The 23437-nt window shown below is 44.2% G+C and overlaps 1 protein-coding gene across 1 annotated transcript in view; it reads left to right on the top strand.

The window, feature by feature from the left end:
• Positions 1 to 23437, top strand: part of WNT9A (Wnt family member 9A) — a 267931-nt gene that overhangs the window by 226843 nt on the left and 17651 nt on the right. Inside the window, 2 exon segments of the mRNA XM_030197284.1 lie at positions 14 to 175; positions 178 to 275. Coding sequence (XP_030053144.1) covers positions 14 to 175; positions 178 to 275 — 260 coding nt within the window.

Below are 23437 nucleotides of genomic sequence, written 5' to 3'. Positions count from 1 at the left end.
TTTCCCCCTCTAGGTTTTAAGGAAACTGCCTTCCTGTATGCCATCTCCTCAGCAGGGCTCACCCATGCCATGGCAAAGGCATGCAGTGCGGGACGTATGGAGCGTTGTACCTGCGATGAAGCTCCTGATCTGGAAAACCGGGAGGCTTGGCAGTGGGGCGGCTGTGGTGACAATCTCAATACAGCAACAAGTTTGTCAAAGAGTTTCTGGGAAAGAAATCCAACAAGGACCTTCGAGCAAGAGTCGACCTGCATAACACCAATGTAGGAATCAAGGTAAGGTCTTGCTTTTTCATTGAAATGGTGCTTATCATGTTCACCATCATTTTTGCTTTTTCAAAGTTGAAGGCATAACTTATGCTTCTTTCTCTATAGGATTTTGTAAAATGCTTTGACCTACAGGATAGAGGAAGGCAGTATAGCAACCTCTAAATATACATAATGCTTCATCAAGATATGCTATCCAAAATTTGTGCAGCATTAACATGTAACTTATCAGCAGGACTAATTAAGGGTAGTAATGGCTCTATTGGTACACTGTTGAGCCATATCTTGGCCCAGTAATGAAACATAATCTTCAAAAAGGTAAACTTAATTGGAAGACTGGGCATCCAAATGGCAGATGAAATTTAATATTGGACAAATGCAAGGTGATGCACATTGGAAAGAATAATCCAAATCATAGTTACTTGATGCTAGGGTCCACCTTGGGGGTCAGCACTCAAGAAAAAGATCTAGATCTCATTGTAGATAATATGCTGAAATCTTCTGCTCAGTGTGCAGAGGTGGCCAAAAAAGCAAACAGGATGCTAGGAATTATTAGGAAAGGAATGGTGACTAAGAACGAAAATACTATAATGCCTCTGTATCACTCCATGGTGCGGCCACACCTTGAGTACTGCGTTCAGTTTCTGGTCACCATATCTAAAAAAGATATAGCAGAATTAGAAAGGTTCAAAGAAGAGGGAGCAAAATAATAAAGGGGATGAAACTCCTCTCGTATCAGGAAAGGCTAAAGAGTTAGGGCTCTTCAGCTTGGAAAAGAGATGGATGAGGAGAGGTATGATTGAGGTCTACAAAATCCAGAGTGGTATAGAATGAGAAGAAGTAAATCGATTTATTACTTACTACTACTTATCACTTCTATAGTGCTACAAGGCATACGCAGCGCTGTACACCATACATGAAAAGACAGTCCCTGCTCAAAGAGCTCACAATCTAACAGGACATGCAAACAGACAGAACAACTAAGAGGTAAGGGAATTAAAGAGGTGGGGATAAAAGGGTACAGGGCAAGAGAGTAGTGGTTAGGAGTCAAAAGCAGCGTTAAAGAGGTGGGCTTTTAGCCTGGATTTGAAAACGGCCCAAAGACGGGGCTAGACGTACAGTCTCGGGAAATCTATTCCAGGCGTGAGGTTGCAGCGAGATAAAAGGAACGGAGTCTGGAATTACATCTTCCAAAAGTACAAAGACTTGTTCCAAAAGTATAAGGAAGTTGTAGGAAATACTTTTAAACAAATAGGAGGAAATATTTTTTCACTCGACGAATAGTTAAGCTCCGGAACTCTTTACTGGAGGATGTGGTGACAGTGGTTAGCGTATCTAGGTTTAAAAAGGTTTTGGACAAGTTTTTGGAGGAAACGTCCATAGTCTGCTACTGAGAAAGATATGGGGATCTACTGCTTGTCCCAGGATTCAGGGGCGTATTCTGGACTTTGCCGGTAAGGGGGGTCCAGAGTCGAGGTGAGGGGGCACAATTTTAGCCCCCCCCCCGTTGTCACCCACCGCCATTGCCACCACGCCGCCAGAACCAGAACTACCTCCAACAACTGTTGCCCGCCGACGACCCTCTCGACCCCCCGCCCGCTATCGCTTACCTGTGCTGGCGGGGGACCCCAACCCCCGCCAGCCGAAGCCGTCGTCCTTCTTTCGTTTGTTTTCTTCTTTCTGAGTCTGACTCTGACGCCCTGCACACGTCCTGCACGTTGTGTACATGCAGGACGTCAGAGACGAGTCAGACTCAGAAAGAAGAGAAACGAACGAACGAAGGACGACGGCTTCGGCTGGCGGGGGTTGGGGTCCCCCGCCAGCAAAGGTTGGCGGCGGGAGGGGGGTTGTGAGGGCTGTTGGTAGGGGGGTCCAGGGCCAAATCTACGGGGGCCCTGGCCCCATGGCCCCATTACAGATACGCCCCTGCCAGGATTGGTAGCATGGAATGTTGCTGCTAATTGGGTTTCTGCCAGGTACTTGTGACCTGGCTTGGCCACTGTTGGAAACAGGATACTGGGCTAGATGAACCATTGGTCTGACCCAGTATGGCTTCTCTTATGTTCTATGTATTTTGCTCCATCTCTATTTCCAGCTGATACATAAGTGACTATTATTGTTCTTTTTTCCCCATAAGTCATTTTTCAGTTGTACATCATTGGTCTTCATCCTGATAGAATGCTAATTTGCCAGTCCACTGATATTGAAATAAGTAAATTGAATGTAGGGGTGGTTTCAGACCAGATTTAAGATGTGAATATCCTGATGAGATTTTATTTTATTTTTTTCTCTCTGAGATTTCTCAGTTGTTTGGCATTCCTTTCATAATTGTTGTCCCTGGAATGATTTTCTCAAACTTGCCACCACAGTGATGAAATCATCACTGACCTAGTATTGCCTATTATGTCTTGCTAAGTAATCTCAAAATGACCTCCATGGATAATGAAAGTGCAATCGTCTAGCGTAAGGATGAGATAATTAGAGCGAGAACCTCTCCAGATTCTTTTTGCATGAGCTTTGAATAGAGCACTTATTAAAAAAAAATCAATTTCCCTTTCTCTGCCAAACCAGCTTTTGCCCATTCAGTTATTTATTTGGGGAAAGAGCGCCATCCGAGTCAATTCCATTGGCTGGTCATAAAGGAGAGGCTCAGAGTTATGATTAAGCAGTAAATCCAAGCTTCCTTCCTCCGTCCTTTTCCCCCAACTGCAAGTCTTTTGTAACCCATTAATGAAAAGTCAGAATATTAAAGCACTCAATTAGTTCCACTTGCCTGGAGTAAGTGATGTTTTAATTAAATTTGTACATGTTTCTCAGCAAAGTATCATGAAACATGACTTTCCATCAGGAGCATTGCTAACTTTCCTAATCCCAGAGGGGCTGACCTTGTTTCTGAGGTATGTCTGCTCAAGCGTGTCTTACAAATCTTAGGGGCACCAATAAAGGGTATGCAGTTACCCAGCAAGACAGGACTTTGTAGCATCCAGTTCTGTTTCCTCTGGCTTGCAATGAGCAGTGCAGTAGGGATTACAAGGGCCTGATGTCACAGAGAAATTTCCACTAGATTGCTTATCACTGTCTTGTTATGACAGATTATACTCACATTACAGACATTTGCAAGCTTGCTAATTCTGTTTGTCCACTGCATGAGATATGAAAATTAAATAGTTTATTTAACGGATAGAGACAGTATATCTTTAAAACATGACTGGAACATTTTTGTTTTCTCAGTTCTGTGTGTTTGATACAGTGGCGTACCAAGGGGGGGTGGTGGGTGCGGTCCACCCCGGGTGCACGCCGCTGGGGGGGTGCCACGCGCCTGTCCGCTACGTTCGTTCTGTGCTCCCTCTGCCCTGGAACAGGTTACTTTCTGTTCCAGGGCAGAGGGAGCATGGAAACGAATGAAGCGGACAGGCGCGCGGCACCCCCCCCCCAGTGGCGTGCACCTGGGGGGGGTACGCTGCACCTGGGGGACAGGGCGCATCGGCGATCTGCCCCAGGTGTCAGCCCCCCTAGGAACGCCACTGGTTTGATACTAATTTGAAGCCTTTATCTGTACTAATTTGTACCTGGGGCAATGGAGGGTTAAGTGACTTGCCCAGAGTCACAAGGAGCTGCCTGTGCCTAGAGCTGCCTGTGCCTGAAGTGGGAATCGAACTATAACATTATCAACAGAAGTATAGCATGATCTACCTCTACTTCAGGAAGCTGGTGAAAGCCTGGCTCTTCTCCCAAGCCTTACATAGCCTTTTTATTATTTTATTTAGATTTTGCTCACACCTTTTTCAGTAGTAGCTCAAGGTGAGTTACATTCAGGTACACTGAATATTTTTCTGTCCCAGGAGGGCTCACAGTCTAAGTTTGTACCTGAGGCAATGGAGGGTTAAGTGACTTGCCCAAGATCACAAGGAGCAGCAGCAGGATTTGAACTGACCACCTTTTGATTTGCAAGACCAGTGCTCTAACCACTAGGCCACTCCTCCATTGCTGACTATACACTCATTCTGCTCCTGGACTAGCTTGCTACACACACACTGTAACTTAGATCAGTTCCTTATCTCTTGCTTAACTATACAAAGAACATGCCTTGAGTTTAGCTATCCATCAAATTATCCCAACTGACTCTGTACCATGCATCTTGTTCCCATCATATATCTCAGCTAGATGATAAGCCGTATTGTAGAAAATCTTTAGCATCATATCTATGTTAGCTGAATGTTCTAATGCATGCTTATTAGGTGTTCATTAGTATTATGCTAACATTGTATTATATCTCTGATATTTGAATTTCAGTGCTGTTAAATGTGTGTATTTTTGATAGTTTCATGGTAGTTCCATTATTAGATTTCAATTTACTGTTTTCAAGTTTACCTCATGTATTGGTTATTTTAATATCGTTATGCTGTTAACAAAATAGTAAGTTTTATGTTAAACTATTGTAACCCTATGGGTTAAATTTGAAAAGATTACGTGGCTCCTTCTAGATCTGGTGTAGAGACAGTGAGCAGTGCAGTGAAACTGAGTAATCTGTGTGTATGTGCTGAGCGTTCCGCATGCTGATGGAACTTTTAGGAGAGTGACAAACAGCTCAGGCTGGCAGTTGGGAGAGAGCTCTATTGGTGAGAACATGTTACTAGGGAAAGACTGGAAGAAAGTTGATGCTGGAGATCATCACCTGAAAGAAAAGGTGCCCACCGTTCAAGAGAGCCAGAGAGAGAAAACAAAGAGAGGAGCTAAGTGACTGAAACTATTTAAAAAGTGCACATAAGAGAAAATAGTAAAGGAAACCTGAACAATAAGTGAGAGATAACTAAAAGAAGAAAAAAAAAAGAGTAGAGGAAAACTTACATGTTGGGATCCTTGGGGGTCTCTGGGGGTCTGAGGGACAGGAGAGGGGAGTCTGGTGTTTTGCGGAATTGAATGTACCTAAATGATTTATGTAACTAATATTTATACTTACCTGAAAATGCTCTCAATGTTTCTAGAGACTAAACTGATTTGTGTTGCAAACCTGTAATTGAAATACATATGTTAAATTTGCAAGCTGGTAAAATTTCATTAGTATTTAAATATAATTCAACTAATAAAAAATATTTTCTTTTATTGTTAAACTCCCTGGTTGGTGTGAATCGTTTTGGGGAAACACTGTGACATATTTGGTACCATCATTGTAATACCTTGCTCTGCCACCAGGGGGTTTACACTATACCTGCTGTACACCACCTTGGGTGAATCTCTACATAAAGGTGGTTAAGAAATCCCAATAAATACATAAATGATCAATGCCCTTGTCCCCAAGATTTGTTTTGGTTTACAACAGCTGTGGGTGTGGGAGGAGAAGAAAGGAAACCTACAAAGGGAAGAAAAACACAGAGGGGGTAGATTTTCAGCTGGTGCGGTGAGCATTTGTTAGCTGCCCTCAACGTTAATCCTGAATAGTCAATGCTGGGCTACGTCCAGGCACCAACTCAAAATATCTGGGTTTATGAGGCTGGCATTCTCTTATGTGGTTAAGTGAGATATTCATTTCTTTTCTACTATAACAAAGTGTTTTTTTTTGATACTGTAAACTGCCAGGATGGGACTGTCCCCCAGACAGTATATCAAGTGTTAATAAACTTGGTTAATAAACTTGATAAGCGACACCACATAGAAATAGGAGCGGCTTTTATGCAGTCCGATAAGGCTGCTTAACTTAGTTAATTGCTGAATATTGGCTTCAACCACATTGAAGTGCTGACTCCACCTCTGGATCAGCCACAAAATAACCGGCTTTCACTTAGTGGTCTTTGATGCTATTCAGCAGCACTAACCATTTAAACAGGAGGACTCCTACATGCTTTGTCATTAAGAGAGTAGGGTTAAATGGTCAGTATTCTCAATGGAGAAAGGTAGTTAGTGGGGTTCCCCAGGGCTCTGTGTTGGGACCGCTGCTTTTTAACATATTTATAAATGACCTAGAGATGGGAGCAACTAGTAAGGTAATTAAATTTGCTGATGACACAAAGTTATTCAAAGTTGTTAAATCACGGGAGGGTTGTGAAAATTACAAGAGGCCCTTACAAGACTGGGAGTCTGGGTGTCTAAATGGCAGATGACGTTTAATGTGAGCAAGTGCAAAGTGATGCATGTGGGAAAGAGGAACCCGAATTATAGCTACGTCATACAAGGTTCCATGTTAGGAGTCACAGACCAAGAAAGGGATCTAGGTGTCGTCGTTGATGATACTTTGAAACCTTCTGCTCAGTGTGCTGCTGCAGCTAAGAAAGCAAGTAGAATGTTAGGTATTATTAGGAAAGGAATGGAAAACAAAAATGAGGATGTTATAATGCTTTTGTATTGCTCCATGGTGCGACCGCACCTCGAATATTGTGCTTAATTTTGGTCGCCACATCTCAAAAAAGATATAGTGGAATTAGAAAGGTGCAAAGAAGGGCGATGAAAATGATAAAGGGGAAGGGATGACTTCCCTATGAGGAAAGGCTAAAGCGGCTAGGGATCTTCAGCTTGGAGAAAAGGCTCTTTGAGCAGGGACTGTCTTTCTTCTATGTTTGTGCAGCGCTGCGTATGCCTTGTAGCGCTATAGAAATGCTAATAGTGGTAGTAGTAGTAGTAATATGATGGATGTCTATATAATAATGAGTGGAGTTGAATGGATAGATGTGAAGCATCTGTTTACGCTTTCCAAAAATACTAGGACTAGGGGGCATGCGATGAAACTACAATGTACGAATCGGAGAAAATATTTCTTCACTCAACGTGTAATTAAACTCTGGAATTTGTTGCCAGAGAATGTGGTAAAGGCGATTAGCTTAGCGGAGTTTAAAAAAGGTTATTAAATGGACTTAGGGAAAGTCCATATTTCTGGGATAAGCAGTATAAAATGTTTTGTACTTTTTTGGGATCTTGCCAGGTATTTGTGACCTGGATTGGCCACTGTTGGAAACAGGATGCTGGGCTTGATGGACCTTTGGTCTTTCCCAGTATGGCAATACTTATGTACTTATGTACTTATGCGGTGTCTTATTTATTTACTTTATTTACTTGTTAATGTCATGAAACTCCGTTTCTGAGAAAATGATCAAGGTGGCAGACAGTAATACTTTTCATAGTAGTTTGAGAGGCAAAGAAGGAAAACACATGTAGGAAACTCCATAGACAGAAGATTAAAGCACAGGAGAATGTAGGGGAAGGGAAAACCCCAGAGAAAACAATGGTTCATAGCTACACTCTCACAGGCAGCTGAAGTCGGAGGGACTTACCTGATGACCAAGGGCAGGACTCTGAGAATAGGGTGGGTAGAGGCCTGAACCCAGTGTTGCTTTAATTGCGTGGCCAAGGCAAATAGAAGATAGGTGGAATTTAGGAGCTGAGAAGGAAGTGGTTGATGACAGAGATATTCTGAGGGATAAAGACGGAAGTAAAGTCAAAAGCTGAAACACCAAATAAGGAGATGAGATGGAACTTAGGGGTCCATTTACTAAGGTGCGGTAGGGTTAACGCGTGAGTAGCGTGCACTAAATCGACACTATCGCTGGGGTAGCGCTCTGGTAGTTTTGAAGTTAGGGTGCACTGCTTCCCAAGGTAGAAAATCATTTTCTATTTTCTACCACAGGGGGCGTTCCCAGCGGTAATCGGCAGTGCGGCCACGTTGCTGCACAATGTCTGATTACTGTAGGAGTAGCGCACAAGCCTTTACTGCCGAGTAAATAGGTGGTGTAAAGGGCTCAAGCAGTACATAGCTGCGCGCTACTTTTAATAGTAGTGCATGGCCATTTCCCGCCTCATTGAAGAAAGGCCTTTTGGCCCGCCGCAGTAAAAAATGGCCCAGTGCGTGCTAATTTCATGTGCCCAAACAAGGCCACTTTTTAACCACAGCTTAGTAAAAGCAGGGCCACCGAGAGACTGGGCCAGGCCCGGGACAAGGCCGCCCCGGCCCCTCCCCCACTGCCACCCCCCCAGGATGTCCCTGCTCCCCCCTGAGAGGGGCCCGGTGCCACAGTCCCACCCGCCTCCACCACCGGGCCGGGCCCCTTCCACCCGAACCTCCGCCAGCACGTGCAGGACGTCAGACGCACAGAAGCCCTGCAGAGTACAGCGAAGATCAGCTGAGAGGAGCGCATCTGTGTGGGCCGCACATGCCGGAGTCAGAAGACAGCATTTCTGCTGGTGGGGGTTCGGGTGGAAGGGGCCGGTGGCGGGTGGGACTGCGGTGCTGGGCCCCCTTGGAGGCCCGGGCCCTGGGAATTTTGTCCCCGCTGTCCCCCCCTCTCGGCGGCCCTGAGTAAAAGAGCCCTTTAGTGAGCTACTGTTTTTGAATTGTATGAAAAAATTCAGATGTTTATATGAGAGACAATTGCTTTTGCTTGTTGGCGCTTGATAGGAAGTATTTGATCTATGGTGCTGCCATAGATGGTACAAAAATACTATATTTTATTCCGAATGCTGGAAGACTGATTGTGAGCTGTTGGGAATTTGATAAGGAAAATTATAGTAGCCATTATGAGCAGAGCTTGTTAGAAACCACTGGAACTTCACCAGAAAATAAAGGAGGAGCCATTTCTCGCTGCCGTAGCAATTATGTTTGTGTGGAAGCTACTGGGACCATCTAGGAAGGTAACAAATTCTATTTCTTTTCAGAGAAGTTTGAAACTGAACTGCTGGATCTGAATTAAGAGACCATACTGTTATATTCATCTATATAGTCTGCATTGAGTTACTGATACCAGGCATGGTAATAATAACATTTGTCAGTAAGGGAGACTTATTTTGGAAGTATTTGTGGCAGTGATATTTGGACTATGACATGCCTCTATTTAGTCAAGGAGAGAGTAATCCACCTGGGTGGATGAACACTAACTCCCACAAAAATATAACAGTGTGAGGGAAGTGGGGAGTGGACCAATGACTCCAGGGAAAAGAGATACAGGTCTACAAGGTACCACTTTATTCAATGACTCGACACAGTACTGAGTTTCGGCCACAGGCCTGCCTCAGGAGTCTTAAATGATCCTTGAGATTCGCAAAGTCGATTGGTCTTAAGAAAGACCTTTGTAAACATGCAGTGTCAGTAAGGGAGACTTTATTTTGGAAGTATTTGTAGCAGGGATATTTGGACTATGACATGCCTCTATTTAGAGCAGGATTGTCCAACCTCAGTTCAGGTCCAGTCGGGTTTTCAGGATTTCCCCAATGAATATACATGAGATCTATGCACGCACAACCTCCATTGTATACAAATAGATCTCATGCATATTCATTGGGGAAATCCTGAAAACCCAATTTGGCGAGCTTGGACACCTCTGATTTAGAGGAACCTAAATTGTGTTATTGCTTATGCTACATATACTGTGAATTTTTTATTTTTGTTACATTTGTACCCCGCACTTTCCCACTCATGGCAGGCTCAATGCGGCAGGCAATGGAGGGTTAAGTGACTTGCCCAGAGTCACAAGGAGCTGCCTGTGCCGGGAATCGAACTCAGTTCCTCAGTTCCCCAGGACCAAAGTCCACCACCCTAACCACTAGGCCACACCTCCACCAGTCAATCAAGTAAAACAATACGTTTTATGCTGTTTGTGTCCCTTCTTACTGTGGGAGTCAATGTCTTTGAAATGGTTTCTACTTGTGTAAAGATTCACAACAGCTACATAACCATACCTTCAGTTTGGGAGTGGCCTGAACCCAAAGGAGGGGTGCAAAATGATTCCCCACCCCTTCACTATTGACCTCCAAATGCCTAAGTCTGACGGCAGGAATTCCCAAGCCTTTCCAGCCGAAGAGGTCCTCTACTGACAGCCTGGCAGTTGGCACCTCTTTCAATGGGCTGCTGCCACCCTGCACATGCTCGAAAACTGAGCATGTGCAGGGTGGGGGTCCAATGCAACAGTGATGGCAACCCATAGAGAGTGCTACTGACTGCCAGGCCGCCAGTGGAAGACCTTTTTGGCTGGCAGGACGTGGTGATTCCTGCTACCCATAACAGTAGATGATGCTGCAATTTAAAGAGTTGGTGGGGCCTGAGCCCAAAGTCTGACCCCCCCCCCCCCCCCCCATGGCTATGCCACTGGTTCACAAGAAAAGAAAGATAAGGTGGAAAGAATGGGCCATGCAAGAAGTTTGTGTCTGGACAAACAGGCATTGGTTAGGAGGCAGAGGGATGAGGTAAAGGAGAGGATGAGTCAAACATTAGGGCATAGGTCATGACAATGAGGGAAAGCAGTGGAGTGAAATTTGTGGCAGAAAGAGAGAAGATAGTGGAGCAGGAAAAGTGAGGTCAGGTCATGGAGGGAAGAGTTTAGTAAGGAAAAAGAGGAGGACAGTAGAGGACAGGATATGGAGAATGGAAGGGAAATAGGCCCAGGAGGAGATAGCATCAGAACAAGCAGGAGCAGTGGCGTTCCTAGGGGGGCTGACACCCGGGGCGGATCGCCGAGCGCCCCCCCGGGTGCAGCGCCCCCCGGATGCAACGCAACCCCCCCCCCCCCCCCCCCCCGGCGAAACGCGACTATCCCCCCTCCCCTTACTCTGCTATCCCAATCCCTGGTGGTCTAGAGGTACCTCTTCGGGACAGGAAAGAGCCCCCTCTTTCCTGCCCGGATCTGCTAGCTGTCCTGCATCCTCCTGTCCTGTGGTGAGTCCGGCTTTCAGCGTTTCAAAATGGCTGCCGAGAGTTGAAGCAGCCTCGCGAGACTCACCACAGGACAGGAGGATGCAGGGCAGCTAGCAGCTCCGGGCAGGAAAGAGGGGGCTCTTTCCTGCATGGAAGAGGTACCTCTAGACCACCAGGGATTGGGATAGCAGAGTAAGGGGAGGGAAGGGGAGGAGAGATGACAGGGGGGAGGTGAGGGCGTGGAAGGGGCGGGACAGGGGACGAGAAAGGGGCAGCTCCCCCCAGCGAAACAACACCCCCCCCCCCCGGTGCATGTTTACCTGCTGGGGGGGGGGGGGGTGGCGGCGCGGTCTGTCAGCAACGCTCGTTCCTTGCTCCCTCTGCCCCGTTACAGGAAATAGCACCCCCCCAGCGGCGTGCACCCGGGGCGGACCGCCCCTACCGCCCCCCCCCCTTAGTACGCCACTGAGCAGGAGCTGAAGGAGTCAGGCCTGAGCACCACTGCTGGCAAGAGAAGAGGGCATTTGTAATTATTCAAATACAACAGAGCACAGAATGACTAAATCCCTGGAATGACCTTTGACTGAGGACTGTTGCTGTGATGAGGGCAGGAATATAAAATAAAGAAATATTTTATATTCCTTCCCCCCCTCTCTAAGTTCCCCCAACTACATCTACCTTACATGTACCTTATCTACCACAACATCACCTTGTATTCATTCGTACCATGTATTTGTTCAGACCGGAATCGGCTAACGCCGTAACGGCAATATGTAAGCCACATTGAGCCTGCAAAAAGGTGGGAAAATGTGGGATACAAATGCAACAAATAAATAAATATTGATTACAATTGGACATGGTATTAGGCCTCAGCCCAGGTTGCAGTTGAGTTGAAAGTCCAAAGGAGCAGCCCCATCCATCTTCTATCCTGCCTCCCAAAATGGTGCACATAACTGTGGGTGAATAGGTGGATTTTAGGGATGTGTATTAGGAAATCAATTTGGGGTCACTTTTGGATTTTATTTCATTTTATTTTTTTTGCATGGTTTTGGTTCCATTCATACATTTGTGTTAAATTTTTTAGGTGGGTTAGAACTTTTTAACACATGTTAATTTGATTTTGCATGAACACTGAGTTCAATTTTTAAATTGCACTTAGATATGCAGTGCTGTATCAGATATCTAAGTGCCCCCAGCAATTTTTTGAACAACGAGGTATAGCGATGGGGGCTATGTTAGCCCCCTCGGTTGCCACATTGTATTTAGCTAAATTTGAAGATCAATTCATTTACAGTTCCACTGAGTATAGAAATATATCTTGCTGGAAGCGTTACCTTGACGACATCTTCTTTATTTGGAATGGTTCGGTACCATCTTTATTGCAATTCATGGAAAAACTTAATAATTATCAAAATAATTTGAAGTTCACTTTCCATCAGCACTATCAAGGATTGGAATTTTTAGATGTATGGGTATTCAGATCACAGAATAGGATACAGACTACTTTGTTTCAAAAACCTACTGCACCGAATGCCCTGCTTCATTTTTCCAGTTCCCACCCATACCAGCTAAAAATGAGTTTACCTATAAGCCAATTTTTAAGAATTAAAAGAATTTGTTCAGATCCAGTGTTGTTTGAAAATCAAGCCATCATTATGTTGCAACGCTTTATGGAAAGAGGATATCCTAAATCGATTGTAAAAAAGGCATACTTAAGAGCTAAATTTTCCAATCGGGATTTGCTGTTGAAATATTGCTCTAGGGAACAGGAAGATAAATTAACTGTGGTACTTCCCTACTCCCCTTTATTTATTTATTTATTTATTGCATTTGTATCCCACATTATCCCACCGTTTAGTAGCGGTTTATGGACTTGTCCTTTAGGAAACTGTCCAACCCCTTTTTAACCTCTGCTAAGCTAACCGCCTTCACCACATTTTCCGGCAATGAATTCCAGAGTTTAATTACAAGTTGGGTGAAGAAAAAGTTTCTTCGATTTGTTTTAAATTTACTACACTGTAGTTTAATCGCATGCCCCCTAGTCCTAGTATTTTTGGAAAGCGTGAACAGACGCTTCACATCCACCTGTTCCACTCCACTCATTATTTTATATACCTCTATCATGTCTCCCCTCAGCCGTCTCTTCTCCAAGCTGTATAGCCCTAGCCTCCTTAGTCTTTCTTCATAGGGAAGTCGTCCCATCCCCGCTATCATTTTAGTCGCCCTTCGCTGCACCTTTTCCAATTCTACTATATCTTTCTTGAGATGCGGGGACCAGAATTGAACACAATACTCAAGGTGCGATCGCACCATGGAGCGATACAACGGCATTATAACATCCTCATATAGATCTTGCGGCTTTTGTTCTGCATCTGCCAGCACCACAGACCAGCGTTTTGCTCAGCTGAAATTAGCACTGCTGCTTCAGGGTCTTGACAATCGGGGCTCCCAGATATAGAATACGGGGTCAGCACACCCATAATTGGCCTGCTTATACAATACAAAAAAGCAAAGGACCTCGACAGAATGAGAAAACCTTCCTTCATGTGAAGCAGAACTGCAGCAACTCAAAAAACTGCCTGCTGTTTCGACTCGGCTGCTCTCATCTCCTCCTACCTCATTCGAAGAGTCAGGGCCTTCTCATCGTCGGAGTTTGCACAGGCAGACTCAGAGATTCAGCCGATTCCTGAGCTTCATCATAACGCCTGCAGTCCTTTCTATCATCATATTTGCGGACCATCTTTAAATTCTTTTTGTTGCCATTCATCTTATTCTATATTTTTTCTGTTTCTTCCCCTCCCTTCTTCCTCTGTGCCTTCCTCTCTTCTGACATTGTAATTGTTTGTTCAATTCTTTGTAAGCCGCTTCGAGGCTGCTCTCAGTGGTATAAAGCGGGGTATAAATGTTCTGAATAAATAAAATAAATAAATACCAGGTTTCAACAAGCGTAAATTTGGTGCTTAAAGTTTGGACATGGGAATTGTCGTTAAACACGATTCTATAAAGGGGCACCGTAAATAGAATTGGGCTTAGCGATGATCTTATCTGGTGCCCATTATTGAGAACGATTCTTAGAATCCAGCACTGAATGTGTAGCACTGCTGAAAATATGCCCAATCTATAGTTTATAGTCATAGTTTATTAAAAGACTTTCTATACCATCTTTCCTAGATAGGTCAAATTGGTGTACAGACTAAAAATGAATAAGAAAGGGATATGCCATTGGTAATAGGAAAGAGACAAGGACAAGAAGGAGAAAGCATCCAAAAATTAAAAACACTGATTAAAAAAATACATAAACCACATTCATGAGAGGCAAACTGATTGTCTCTCCCTGTCTTGGTGGAAGTCTGTAGATATGCCATTTGAAAATTGACCCGTATATATTTTTAAGACACACTAACACCCACACATCCTTAATGGATTTGTTGGGATGTCTGTAGACAGGGTGAAGGGTGTTACTGAATATTGTTTTTGAGCTCTGCATCATCCAAAGATTTTTGATGAATATCCCCTCTCTATTTATGCACTTTTAATATAGCTGCTATTTAGTTGCTGAGCTTTGTTTACCTTGCACAGGCCACAAAGATTCTGGGTGAACCGAGCACTTAACTTTCAGTGTGCTTGCCACAAATCAGTTGTACTATATTCAAAACAAGTTAAAATCAAACTAAAGCAGTGAGCCATACAAATACAACACTTGAAGGCTAAGTCAAGTAGACTTTTGTTTATGTAAATAGCAAGAGAATTTTGGAAAACATAGCCCTGGAGTTACTCTGCTTCTTTGCAAATTTGTTTTTGGATACACAGTATTTTCTGTAAAACCTCACCTCTTCTCTTTTGCCGTTAGCAAAGGTCAATCGTATGTTACGACTACAGATACATTATTTATCTACAATGCATGATATCCCCTGGATTCACTAATACCCATAGTAACTCGAGACATAGTTAATGTTTTCAGCTAATCTGCATCATATTCTCTCTTTCCACTGTTGGATTTATGTATGTCTTTTTTCCCTCTGTGGCTTTATGCAAAGCAGCAGCCGCTATCCCTATACACAGTTCTTACAAACGGCAAAAAAAACCATCAATTTTTTGGAACAAACTGTATTTAAATGGACATCACCAAAAGTAAAGTGGGGGTTAATAAGGTGTTAAGACTTAGTAAACTGATAGCAAGACCTAAGAATTCAGATGGGAGTTCTTCAGCTGTGCAGCTAACTCAACATTTTCTCCTGGATTGTTCAATTCAAGAAACTGGCTTAGACCCACTGAAGACTTTTCAGTGCCCAGTTGGTATGAATGGGGGAATCTGTGTACAGTGCTCTGGTTACACACCCTGGGATTATGTTTGCAGAGCGCCTCAACTGATTTTGCTGGCATTAACTGTCTACCAAGGCAGAAAAAAAATACTGTTGTTCATTGTTGGGAGTCGTGATTACATATATTCTGCTGCTCCTTCTTCAACAATTTTTTAAGCATATTAAAGTGTCTGAATACCAGAAAAGGTGTCTACTCTAATCCTCTAAACAGTCGTGCTATCTAAATAAGAAACAGTACTTCAGTATTGCAAAAAATCTGCTTTTTGTATCAAATGTAGCCTAAAATCAAAGGGTTTCTCTTCTGTAAACTATGAAAGTAATTCTCTAATAACACTAAACTGAAAGTTAATTGTCTGTTAAGAACCATTGTTAAACAATAATATATGCAGGTTGTAGACATTACCACACAATTGAGAGTCCCAGGTGCATGGTAACCGACACATAGCATGGAGCAGTACCCTGGCAAGCCCCATTCCCCTCTCCTTCCTTTTCTTTGTTACTTAGGTCTCCTTTGGGAAAATCTCCACTGAGGATCTGGAGCTGGAAGGCTAGTAGGAGATGTGACATCAGGCAGTCTGTAAAAGTCAGGTGAAAGAGAAGCAATTACATAGTAACATACATAGTAGATGACGGCAGAAAAAGACCTGCACAGTCCATCCAGTCTGCCCAACAAGATAACTCATATGTGCTACTTTTTGTATATACCCTACTTTGATTTGTACCTGTGCTCTTCAGGGCACAGACCGTATAAGTCTGCCCAGCACTATCCCCCGCCTCCCAACCACCAGCCCCGCCTCCCAACCACCGGCTCTGGCACAGACCGTATAAGTCTGCCCAGCACTATCCCCGCCTCCCACCACCAGCCCCGCCTCCCACCACCGGCTCTGACACAGACTGTATAAGTCTGCCCAGCACTATCCCCGCCTCCCAACCACCAGCCCCGCCTCCCGATCTTGACTAAGCTCCTGAGGATCCATTCCTCCTGCACAGGATTCCTTTATGCTTATCCCACGCATGTTTGAATTCCGTTACCGTTTTCATTTCCACCACCTCCCGCGGGAGGGCATTCCAAGCATCCACTACTCTCTCCGTGAAAAAATACTTCCTGACATTTTTCTTGAGTCTGCCCCCCTTCAATCTCATTTCATGTCCTCTCGTTCTACCACCTTCTCATCTCCGGAAAATGTTAGTTTGCGGATTAATACCTTTCAAATATTAATCCGAATATTAATCAGGAATATGAGAGGTATCCTGGTGGGGGGCCTACAGGGTGTGGATGTGGTGGTATCCATATTGGGGGGCAACAATGGTCTTTGGGTGTGGAGCAGAATGGGGTGGGCCTTTGTTCTTGTGGAGAGGAAAGGATGCAGGAAGGAAGGGGACTTCAGATTCAAGTGTCTCTTGCAGGTGCCTGGATGAATTCTGGCCAAGACCCCCCTATGTACCAGTGGCTGGCTCCAAGCTGGTCAGGCCTGGATATTCAGTGCCCACTTGTGGCTAGTGATGATAAACATAAAAAAAAAAAAAGAAAAAACAAAGCTCACCACCATGGGCTGAATATTGACCAGATAGTTCCTTGGCAATATTTCTTATCATTGCTCCTGAACAACCTCCTTATGCAAACTTCCCAAAATATTCACCTCAAAATATATTAAACTTACCACAAAAAACCCCACTTGTATCTCAACTGCATTAACATTTTTCCAGTCAATGTTTCTTTAAATACAGGCCACCATCGAATGAATTAGACCCAGATATTAAGTGCTGTCCCCTATCTGAGTACCGGCACTGAACATTCAGGTCTTTTGTGACCTTTGAAAGTTACCTGGATAGGCTGATATTTATTTATTTATTTATTTATCACACTTCTATCCGGCCTATCCATTACATCTAAGCGAGCTACAACTAACACAAACAAGACAACAGAATGAGAATAAACAGCAGTAATGCAACAAAAAGTCTCACAAAACAAATATGTTTTCAAACATTTCTTAAACAACAACAAACTGTTAATCTGGCACAATTCCAAAAGGAGGGCATTCCACAATGTGGGCCCAGACACAGAAAACATTCACAAACGGCCATCTTGATGACAGACCCGACGCAACAAAGGGACCACCAAAAGATGGCTATCCTGAGATCTCAGAGCTCTCGGAGGTTGGTAGGCCTGCAGACAGTGCACAATGGCCTCTGGAGCATCATCATGCATGGTCTTAAAATCCAGAAACAAAATTTTGAACTTGATACGGCAGACCACTGGAAGCCAATGCAGATACTCAGAGAGCTATCTATGCAAGTGTCCAAGTGTAGGACTGCTATTTGTTTGGCCCTACTTAGCCGGGTAATTATTTAGGCAGGAGCATTGAATATTGGCAGTGCCCGAATAACTTCAGGCTTCACCCTCCAACTCTGTCCCCAGGCCACCCCACATTTGCCTGCTTGGATATTCAGCATCATGTATCTGGGTATAGGCTGCTAAATATATGGGTTGGACCCAGTCAGTGGGAGTCTCTCCTACTTGGTCAACTGCTTTGGAAAACTGACCCCTCTAAAAACAAAAATATACTTATCCTGGTGTTGCAAAATTTCCTCAACCAACATGGCTCTCTATTCACCCAAGGTTTCTTTAGGGACTCCTGCTCCCAAGAATAAATATAATTTCTTCAGTTCTGCAGACAAACATAAAATATTAATATTGCCATTATATACAAAAGAAATGTAATGTGGACAAGTGCAAAATGATGCACATTGGAAAGAATGACCCAAATTATAGCTACATAATGCTAAATTCCACATTAGGGGTCACCACAGAGGAAAAGGATTTAGGGGTCATCATGAGCAATACATTGAAATCATCTGCTCAGTGTGTGGCAGCGGTAAAAGAAAACAAACAATATTAGGCATTGTTAGAAAAGGAATAGAACATATTCTAATGTATTGGTATTTCTCCATGCTGAGACCAGCTTGAGGTTTATGTGCAATTCTGGTTGCCACATCTCAAAGAAGACATGGAGGGGCATTTTCAAAAGGTCTAAGTCAGACTTTGAATGTTAAATGTCCAAAATCCAAATAGGAAATATGGCCATTTTCGAAACCGTAAAATGTCTTTTTTTTCAAAAATACTGTTTGTAACAAGGTTCATTTGCAGATTAATACCTTTCAAATATTTGAACGTCTGTATCATGTCACCCCTGTTTCTCCTTTCCTCGGACCTGAGGAGAAACAGGGGTGACATGATACAGACGTTCAAATATTTGAAAGGTATTAATCCGCAAATGAACCTTTTTTGGAGATGGGAAGGCGGTAGAACTAAAGGACATGAATTGAGGTTGAAGGGGGGCAGACTCAGGACTAATGTCAGGAAGTATTTTTTCACAGAGAGGGTGGTGGATATGTGAAATGCCCTCCCGTGGGAGGTGGTGGAGATGAAAACGGTAATGGAATTCAGACATGCGTGGGATAAATACAAAGGAATCCTGTTTAGAAGGAATGGTTCCGCGAAATCTTAGCGGAGATTGGGTGGTGACACCAGTAACTGAGAAACAAAATGAGAGCTGGGCAGATTTCTATAGTCTATGTCCTGATTGTGACTGAATAGATAGGGATGGGCTGAAGTGTAATTTTTAAGGGGCTTCAACGTTAGCTCCAGAATTTAGTACAAGAACAGTGCTGGGTAGACTTCTACGATATGTGCCCTGAGAAAGGCAAGGACAAATCAAACTCGGGTATACATATAAAGTATCACATACCATGTAAATGAGTTTATCTTGTTGGGCAGACTGGATGGACCGTACATGTCTTTATCTGCCATCATTTACTATGTTACTAAGGTTTTGTGATCTATACATTTATTTTATTCAGGTCATTAAAAAAAAACAACAACATACAAGTGAAAAACGTAAAAGAACAAGCCATTGGGATATAGAAGGGGTTGGGATTTTTAGCAGACTGGTCCTCCAGACATCCCAGTAGAGCAGTGGGGCACCCTAGGGGGCACTGCTGTAGACTTCATATAAATGCTCCTAGGTACACATCTCACCATTGCTACATTTTCTTGTCTACTGAGCCCTACAAAACCCACCCAAAACCCACTTCCCCCAACTGTACACCACTACAATAGCCCTTATAGAGGAACCCAGCCTGAAGCAGGAATCTGGACAGGGGAAGTCTGTTCATTGCCAGGGTGCAGTTCCAGAAGGTCATCACTGGAAGAAAGACAGCCTACATGGTCTGTGCCTGAGGGAAGCTGTGGAAATCAGAGACGTTGATAATAGCCTTGGATTATTACCAGCCCATAGGATGGGTAAAGGACAGAAGATCTTCTAAATGTGTACATACTAAGGAAGTGTACTCAAAGGATCTAGCTGGAGGAAAGTGAGGTTGGAGATTGTGGTATACAGTCTCGAATGGACCAACTAGAGTCTATTATACATATGGAGTTACACTGAAACTGTTTGGCTTCCGTTGCAGAAGTAAATTTCAGTTTGCATTAAATGAAACCCTTGAAGTGCAGTGTGGTTTGTCTCTGAATCAGGATCAGAGATGCTTGCTCCTTGGACTAGTAGGAAACCTGCTAGAAGCCCTAACCTACTTTCCCTGTACCCCGGATCTCCAGTCCGGACCTCTGACCCACTCCCAGGCTTGAACTTAATGGATGAAGTGTGAGGAGAGAGCGGAGTGAGGTATATGAGACCTGGATATGAAGTGAGAGATGTTTCCCTATAACCCAGGTCAGGGTTGGGTTGGAGCTGAGCTGGTTGGAAGTGGTGGCGTAATCTGAGTTACATTTGTGAGGTTTATATTGTTTTTGTAAACCTCCTTTGTTTTGCATTCTTTCTGTTAGGAGGGGATTGGGGGGATGTAAGGGGAGTTGGGGGGGTATCGATAACAGCTTCTGTGTGGGTCAGTGACCAACATTTTATTACTACAGCACTTACAGTGCTTGAAGTCAGGCTTCTTGTCAGCCATCTGAAACAGTAAGTTAGCCAAATCAAATTCTGTTGCAAAGCTATGGTGATGTAAACTAATTTAAAGTAAAACATACACAATTAGAACTGTGCAAATGGTCTTACCGCTACTGTGTAAAAAATAAAACTGAAGGTAGTGAGTGGATTGGATACATTGCAGTATGCTAGGGTGTTCCTATAACCAGCCCCTTGAAATTACACACTGATTGTGATTTAGAACTAATTACTACTCTAACCGATGAAAGGTTATTCCGTTCTGATGGTTCTACTGTGTACATCCATATGCTGCACAAGCTGGTATGTTTCTATAACTAAGATTAAATAAAAATATGCAGACCTAATCAGGCTGAAACTGTGAGAGCAGGTGAGGGAAGAACGGGAAGGAAAAATTTAAGGATGCAGCTCATAGTTTGTTTAAGGTACTCCAATATGGCGGCTGTGTGGGGAAGACGGCTTCAACTTTTTGACGTCATGCCATCTCCTGTCATATTAAAGCTCCTTGGGCTTGACCTTTAAACAATGACCTGATAGATGGTCTCCAAGCTTTTCTATGTAAAGGGCCGCAAAGTGGACATGAGAAAGTTCCAGGGGCTACTAAAAGGCTTATCAATGTAATTTTAAATAATCATTTTGATTCTACAAGGATGCGTATTTTTTAAAATCACTTTGGCTTGTTAGCACTTACAAAAACCATAAATGAGCTCTGTTTCTATGTTACTATTAATCCTCACATGAGCCCAAAGGAAAGAAATTATTTTTATCCTTACTAGTTCTCTGAATATAAAAGGAAAAGAATGTATGGGGGGGGGGGGGGGGAGTCTTATAATTGTAAGCTCATATTTACATTGAGTTTCCTCAGACTGCTCAGTAGTAGACAACTAGAGGTTAGTATAGCACAGCAGACTGGGGTGAGAGTCAGATCATTGTTTTCAAACTGAATTATGTGGGTACTATGTTGTCTGAAAGTAGGCCACCACGACATGAAAACTTGTAGTCAAGTTGATAGGAGGCGCTCCAAGGGGCATATTTATGTTTGCTGACGATGACATTTTAAGATCTCATGCTTAATATGTCACACACCAAAACAGATAGCAATGTTTGCTCACCTGATGGATGTGGCTATTCGGAGCTGAGCTGAAGCAGAGGTGCATCGTCGAGAGGCTTTGCCGCTGCTGTGGGTAGAGAAAAGGCCCCGCAAATCTCCACCGGGTCACGTGTGACTATGTGGTCACATTGACAGCCATGCGCATGCTCACACGCACAGGGAGAGGCTAGTTGACTGACATTTGTGTACATGCGTGCACATGCATGCACGCCAATGTGACCACGCAGACACATGCGACCCAGCAGAGCTTCACAGGGCCTTTTCTCTACCCACAGTAGTAGCGGGGGTTGCTGGATATGAGTCCGCAAAAATGGACTGTGGGAGCTGCAGCATGTTGGAGGCAGCTGTACTAGAACCTTTCAAAGAATAGGCCATAGCATATTTTCTTGTGGGATACTCAGTGAGAACCAGGTGTAGAGGCATAGGGTTTCATCTATTTCATATCCTCTTCTATCTCACTTTTACTAAGCTATACAGGAAGTACCGCTGGGCTACCGTAGCAGCTCGGCGCTACTTCCCACCCCTAGTGCGCCGTCATTTCTGGTGCTACAAAAATGTATTTAGAGCCCCTTTTACCAAGCTGTGGCTAAAGGGGGCCTGCACTGACGTCAGCACATGATTTTTACGTGCACTAAGATCCCCCTTTTATCACAGCTGGTAAAAAGGAAGTCTCGCTTTCTTACAGGAAATGGCCATGCGGCAAGTAAAGCACTTGCTGCGTAGCCATCTCGGGGGGCAGCCCTTACTGCCACCCATTTTTGCCATTGTAGAATACTAGTATAAATTGGTGAGCACTTTGCCATGTCAAAGACTGGTGTAAATGCTTGTGCCAAACTGCTGGCAGTTGTGTGCAGAAGTGATAGCATTCTCAAATATACCTGCATAACTGCAAGCCATGCCCTGGACCCAACCATGACAAGCCTCATTTGCAGCTATGTGCTATAGTTAGGGTTACCATTTTTCGTCCTCATAAAAAGAGGACACTTGCCCCGCCCAATTCCACGCCCTCGCCCCACCCCATTCACTCTATCGCCCCGCCCCTGGTCACCCCCTCTTCCCCCATCACCTTCCCTCCCCTTACGCCACTATCCCTGGTGGTCTAGAGGTACCTCTTCGCTCTTTGAGGCAGGAAAGAGCCCCCTCTTTCCTGCCCGGAGCGCTGTTGCTAGCTGCCCTGCTGCATCCTGTGTGAGTCCGGCTCTCGGCGTTTCAAAATGGCCGCTGAGAGTTGAAGTCTTGCGAGGCTGCTTCAACTCTCGGTGGCCATTTTGAAACGCCGAGAGCCGGATTCACATCACAGTATGCAGGGCAGCTAGCAGCAGCGCTCCGGGCAGGAAAGAGGGGGCTCTTTCCTGCCCCAAAGACGAAGAGGTACCACTAGACCACCAGGGATAGTAGCGTAAGGGGAGTGGAAGGGAGTCCCACACCCACCTCCGCTCCCGCCCCCACCAACCAGCCCGTTTGTCCAGAAATCGGACAAACGGGCAGGCTGGCCAAATCTGTCCGGACGCCTGGACATGTCCTCAAAAAGAGGACATGTCCGGGTAAATCTGGACGTATGGTAACCCTGGCTATAGTATTTTGTGCTCTGCGTTGTAAAGTCTCCCCTCGTTTCTGGAGAGCTCTTTTCTTCTGGGCTCAGCTCCTGCCTCCAATGACCACTGCTGACACAGCACAACTCACACACTTGGTTAATTCAAAACAAAATCCTCTTTATTCCGGCCTGTTCCTCCTTTCAACTGAGTTCATAAAGTTCAAATCAAGAAGCATGTGATTCAGTTCCTCTGCTTCTCTTAAATGTCCAATCTTCAAGGAAAAAAAAAAAAACAACCCACCAAAAAAGAAAAGTAGAGCTGCAACTTAGCTCTCCCCAACAACTGAAGATTCTTTTACCAAAAGCTGAAAACTGTTCTTTAAAGTTCTTAGCACTTTCAAAGTTCAATTCTACCTCTTTTCTCAGCAAGGAACCACAGCAACTTGGCACCACACCATAGCAGTGCTCATCCCTCTACACAGCAACGGACACTCTGTGGCCTCCCACACACACTGCTCTCTTCAAACACAGTAAATGGCACTTATCCTTTAACAGCTAATGTCCATTTGTTCCTTTTGATCAGGTATAGCAACTTGGGAAGCTGGCAGACTCTCTTCCCATTCCATGTCGC

This window comes from Microcaecilia unicolor, chromosome 1, assembly GCF_901765095.1.
Source record: "Microcaecilia unicolor chromosome 1, aMicUni1.1, whole genome shotgun sequence".
NCBI lineage: Eukaryota > Metazoa > Chordata > Amphibia > Gymnophiona > Siphonopidae > Microcaecilia > Microcaecilia unicolor.
This window is presented reverse-complemented; position numbering and strand designations above follow the sequence as displayed.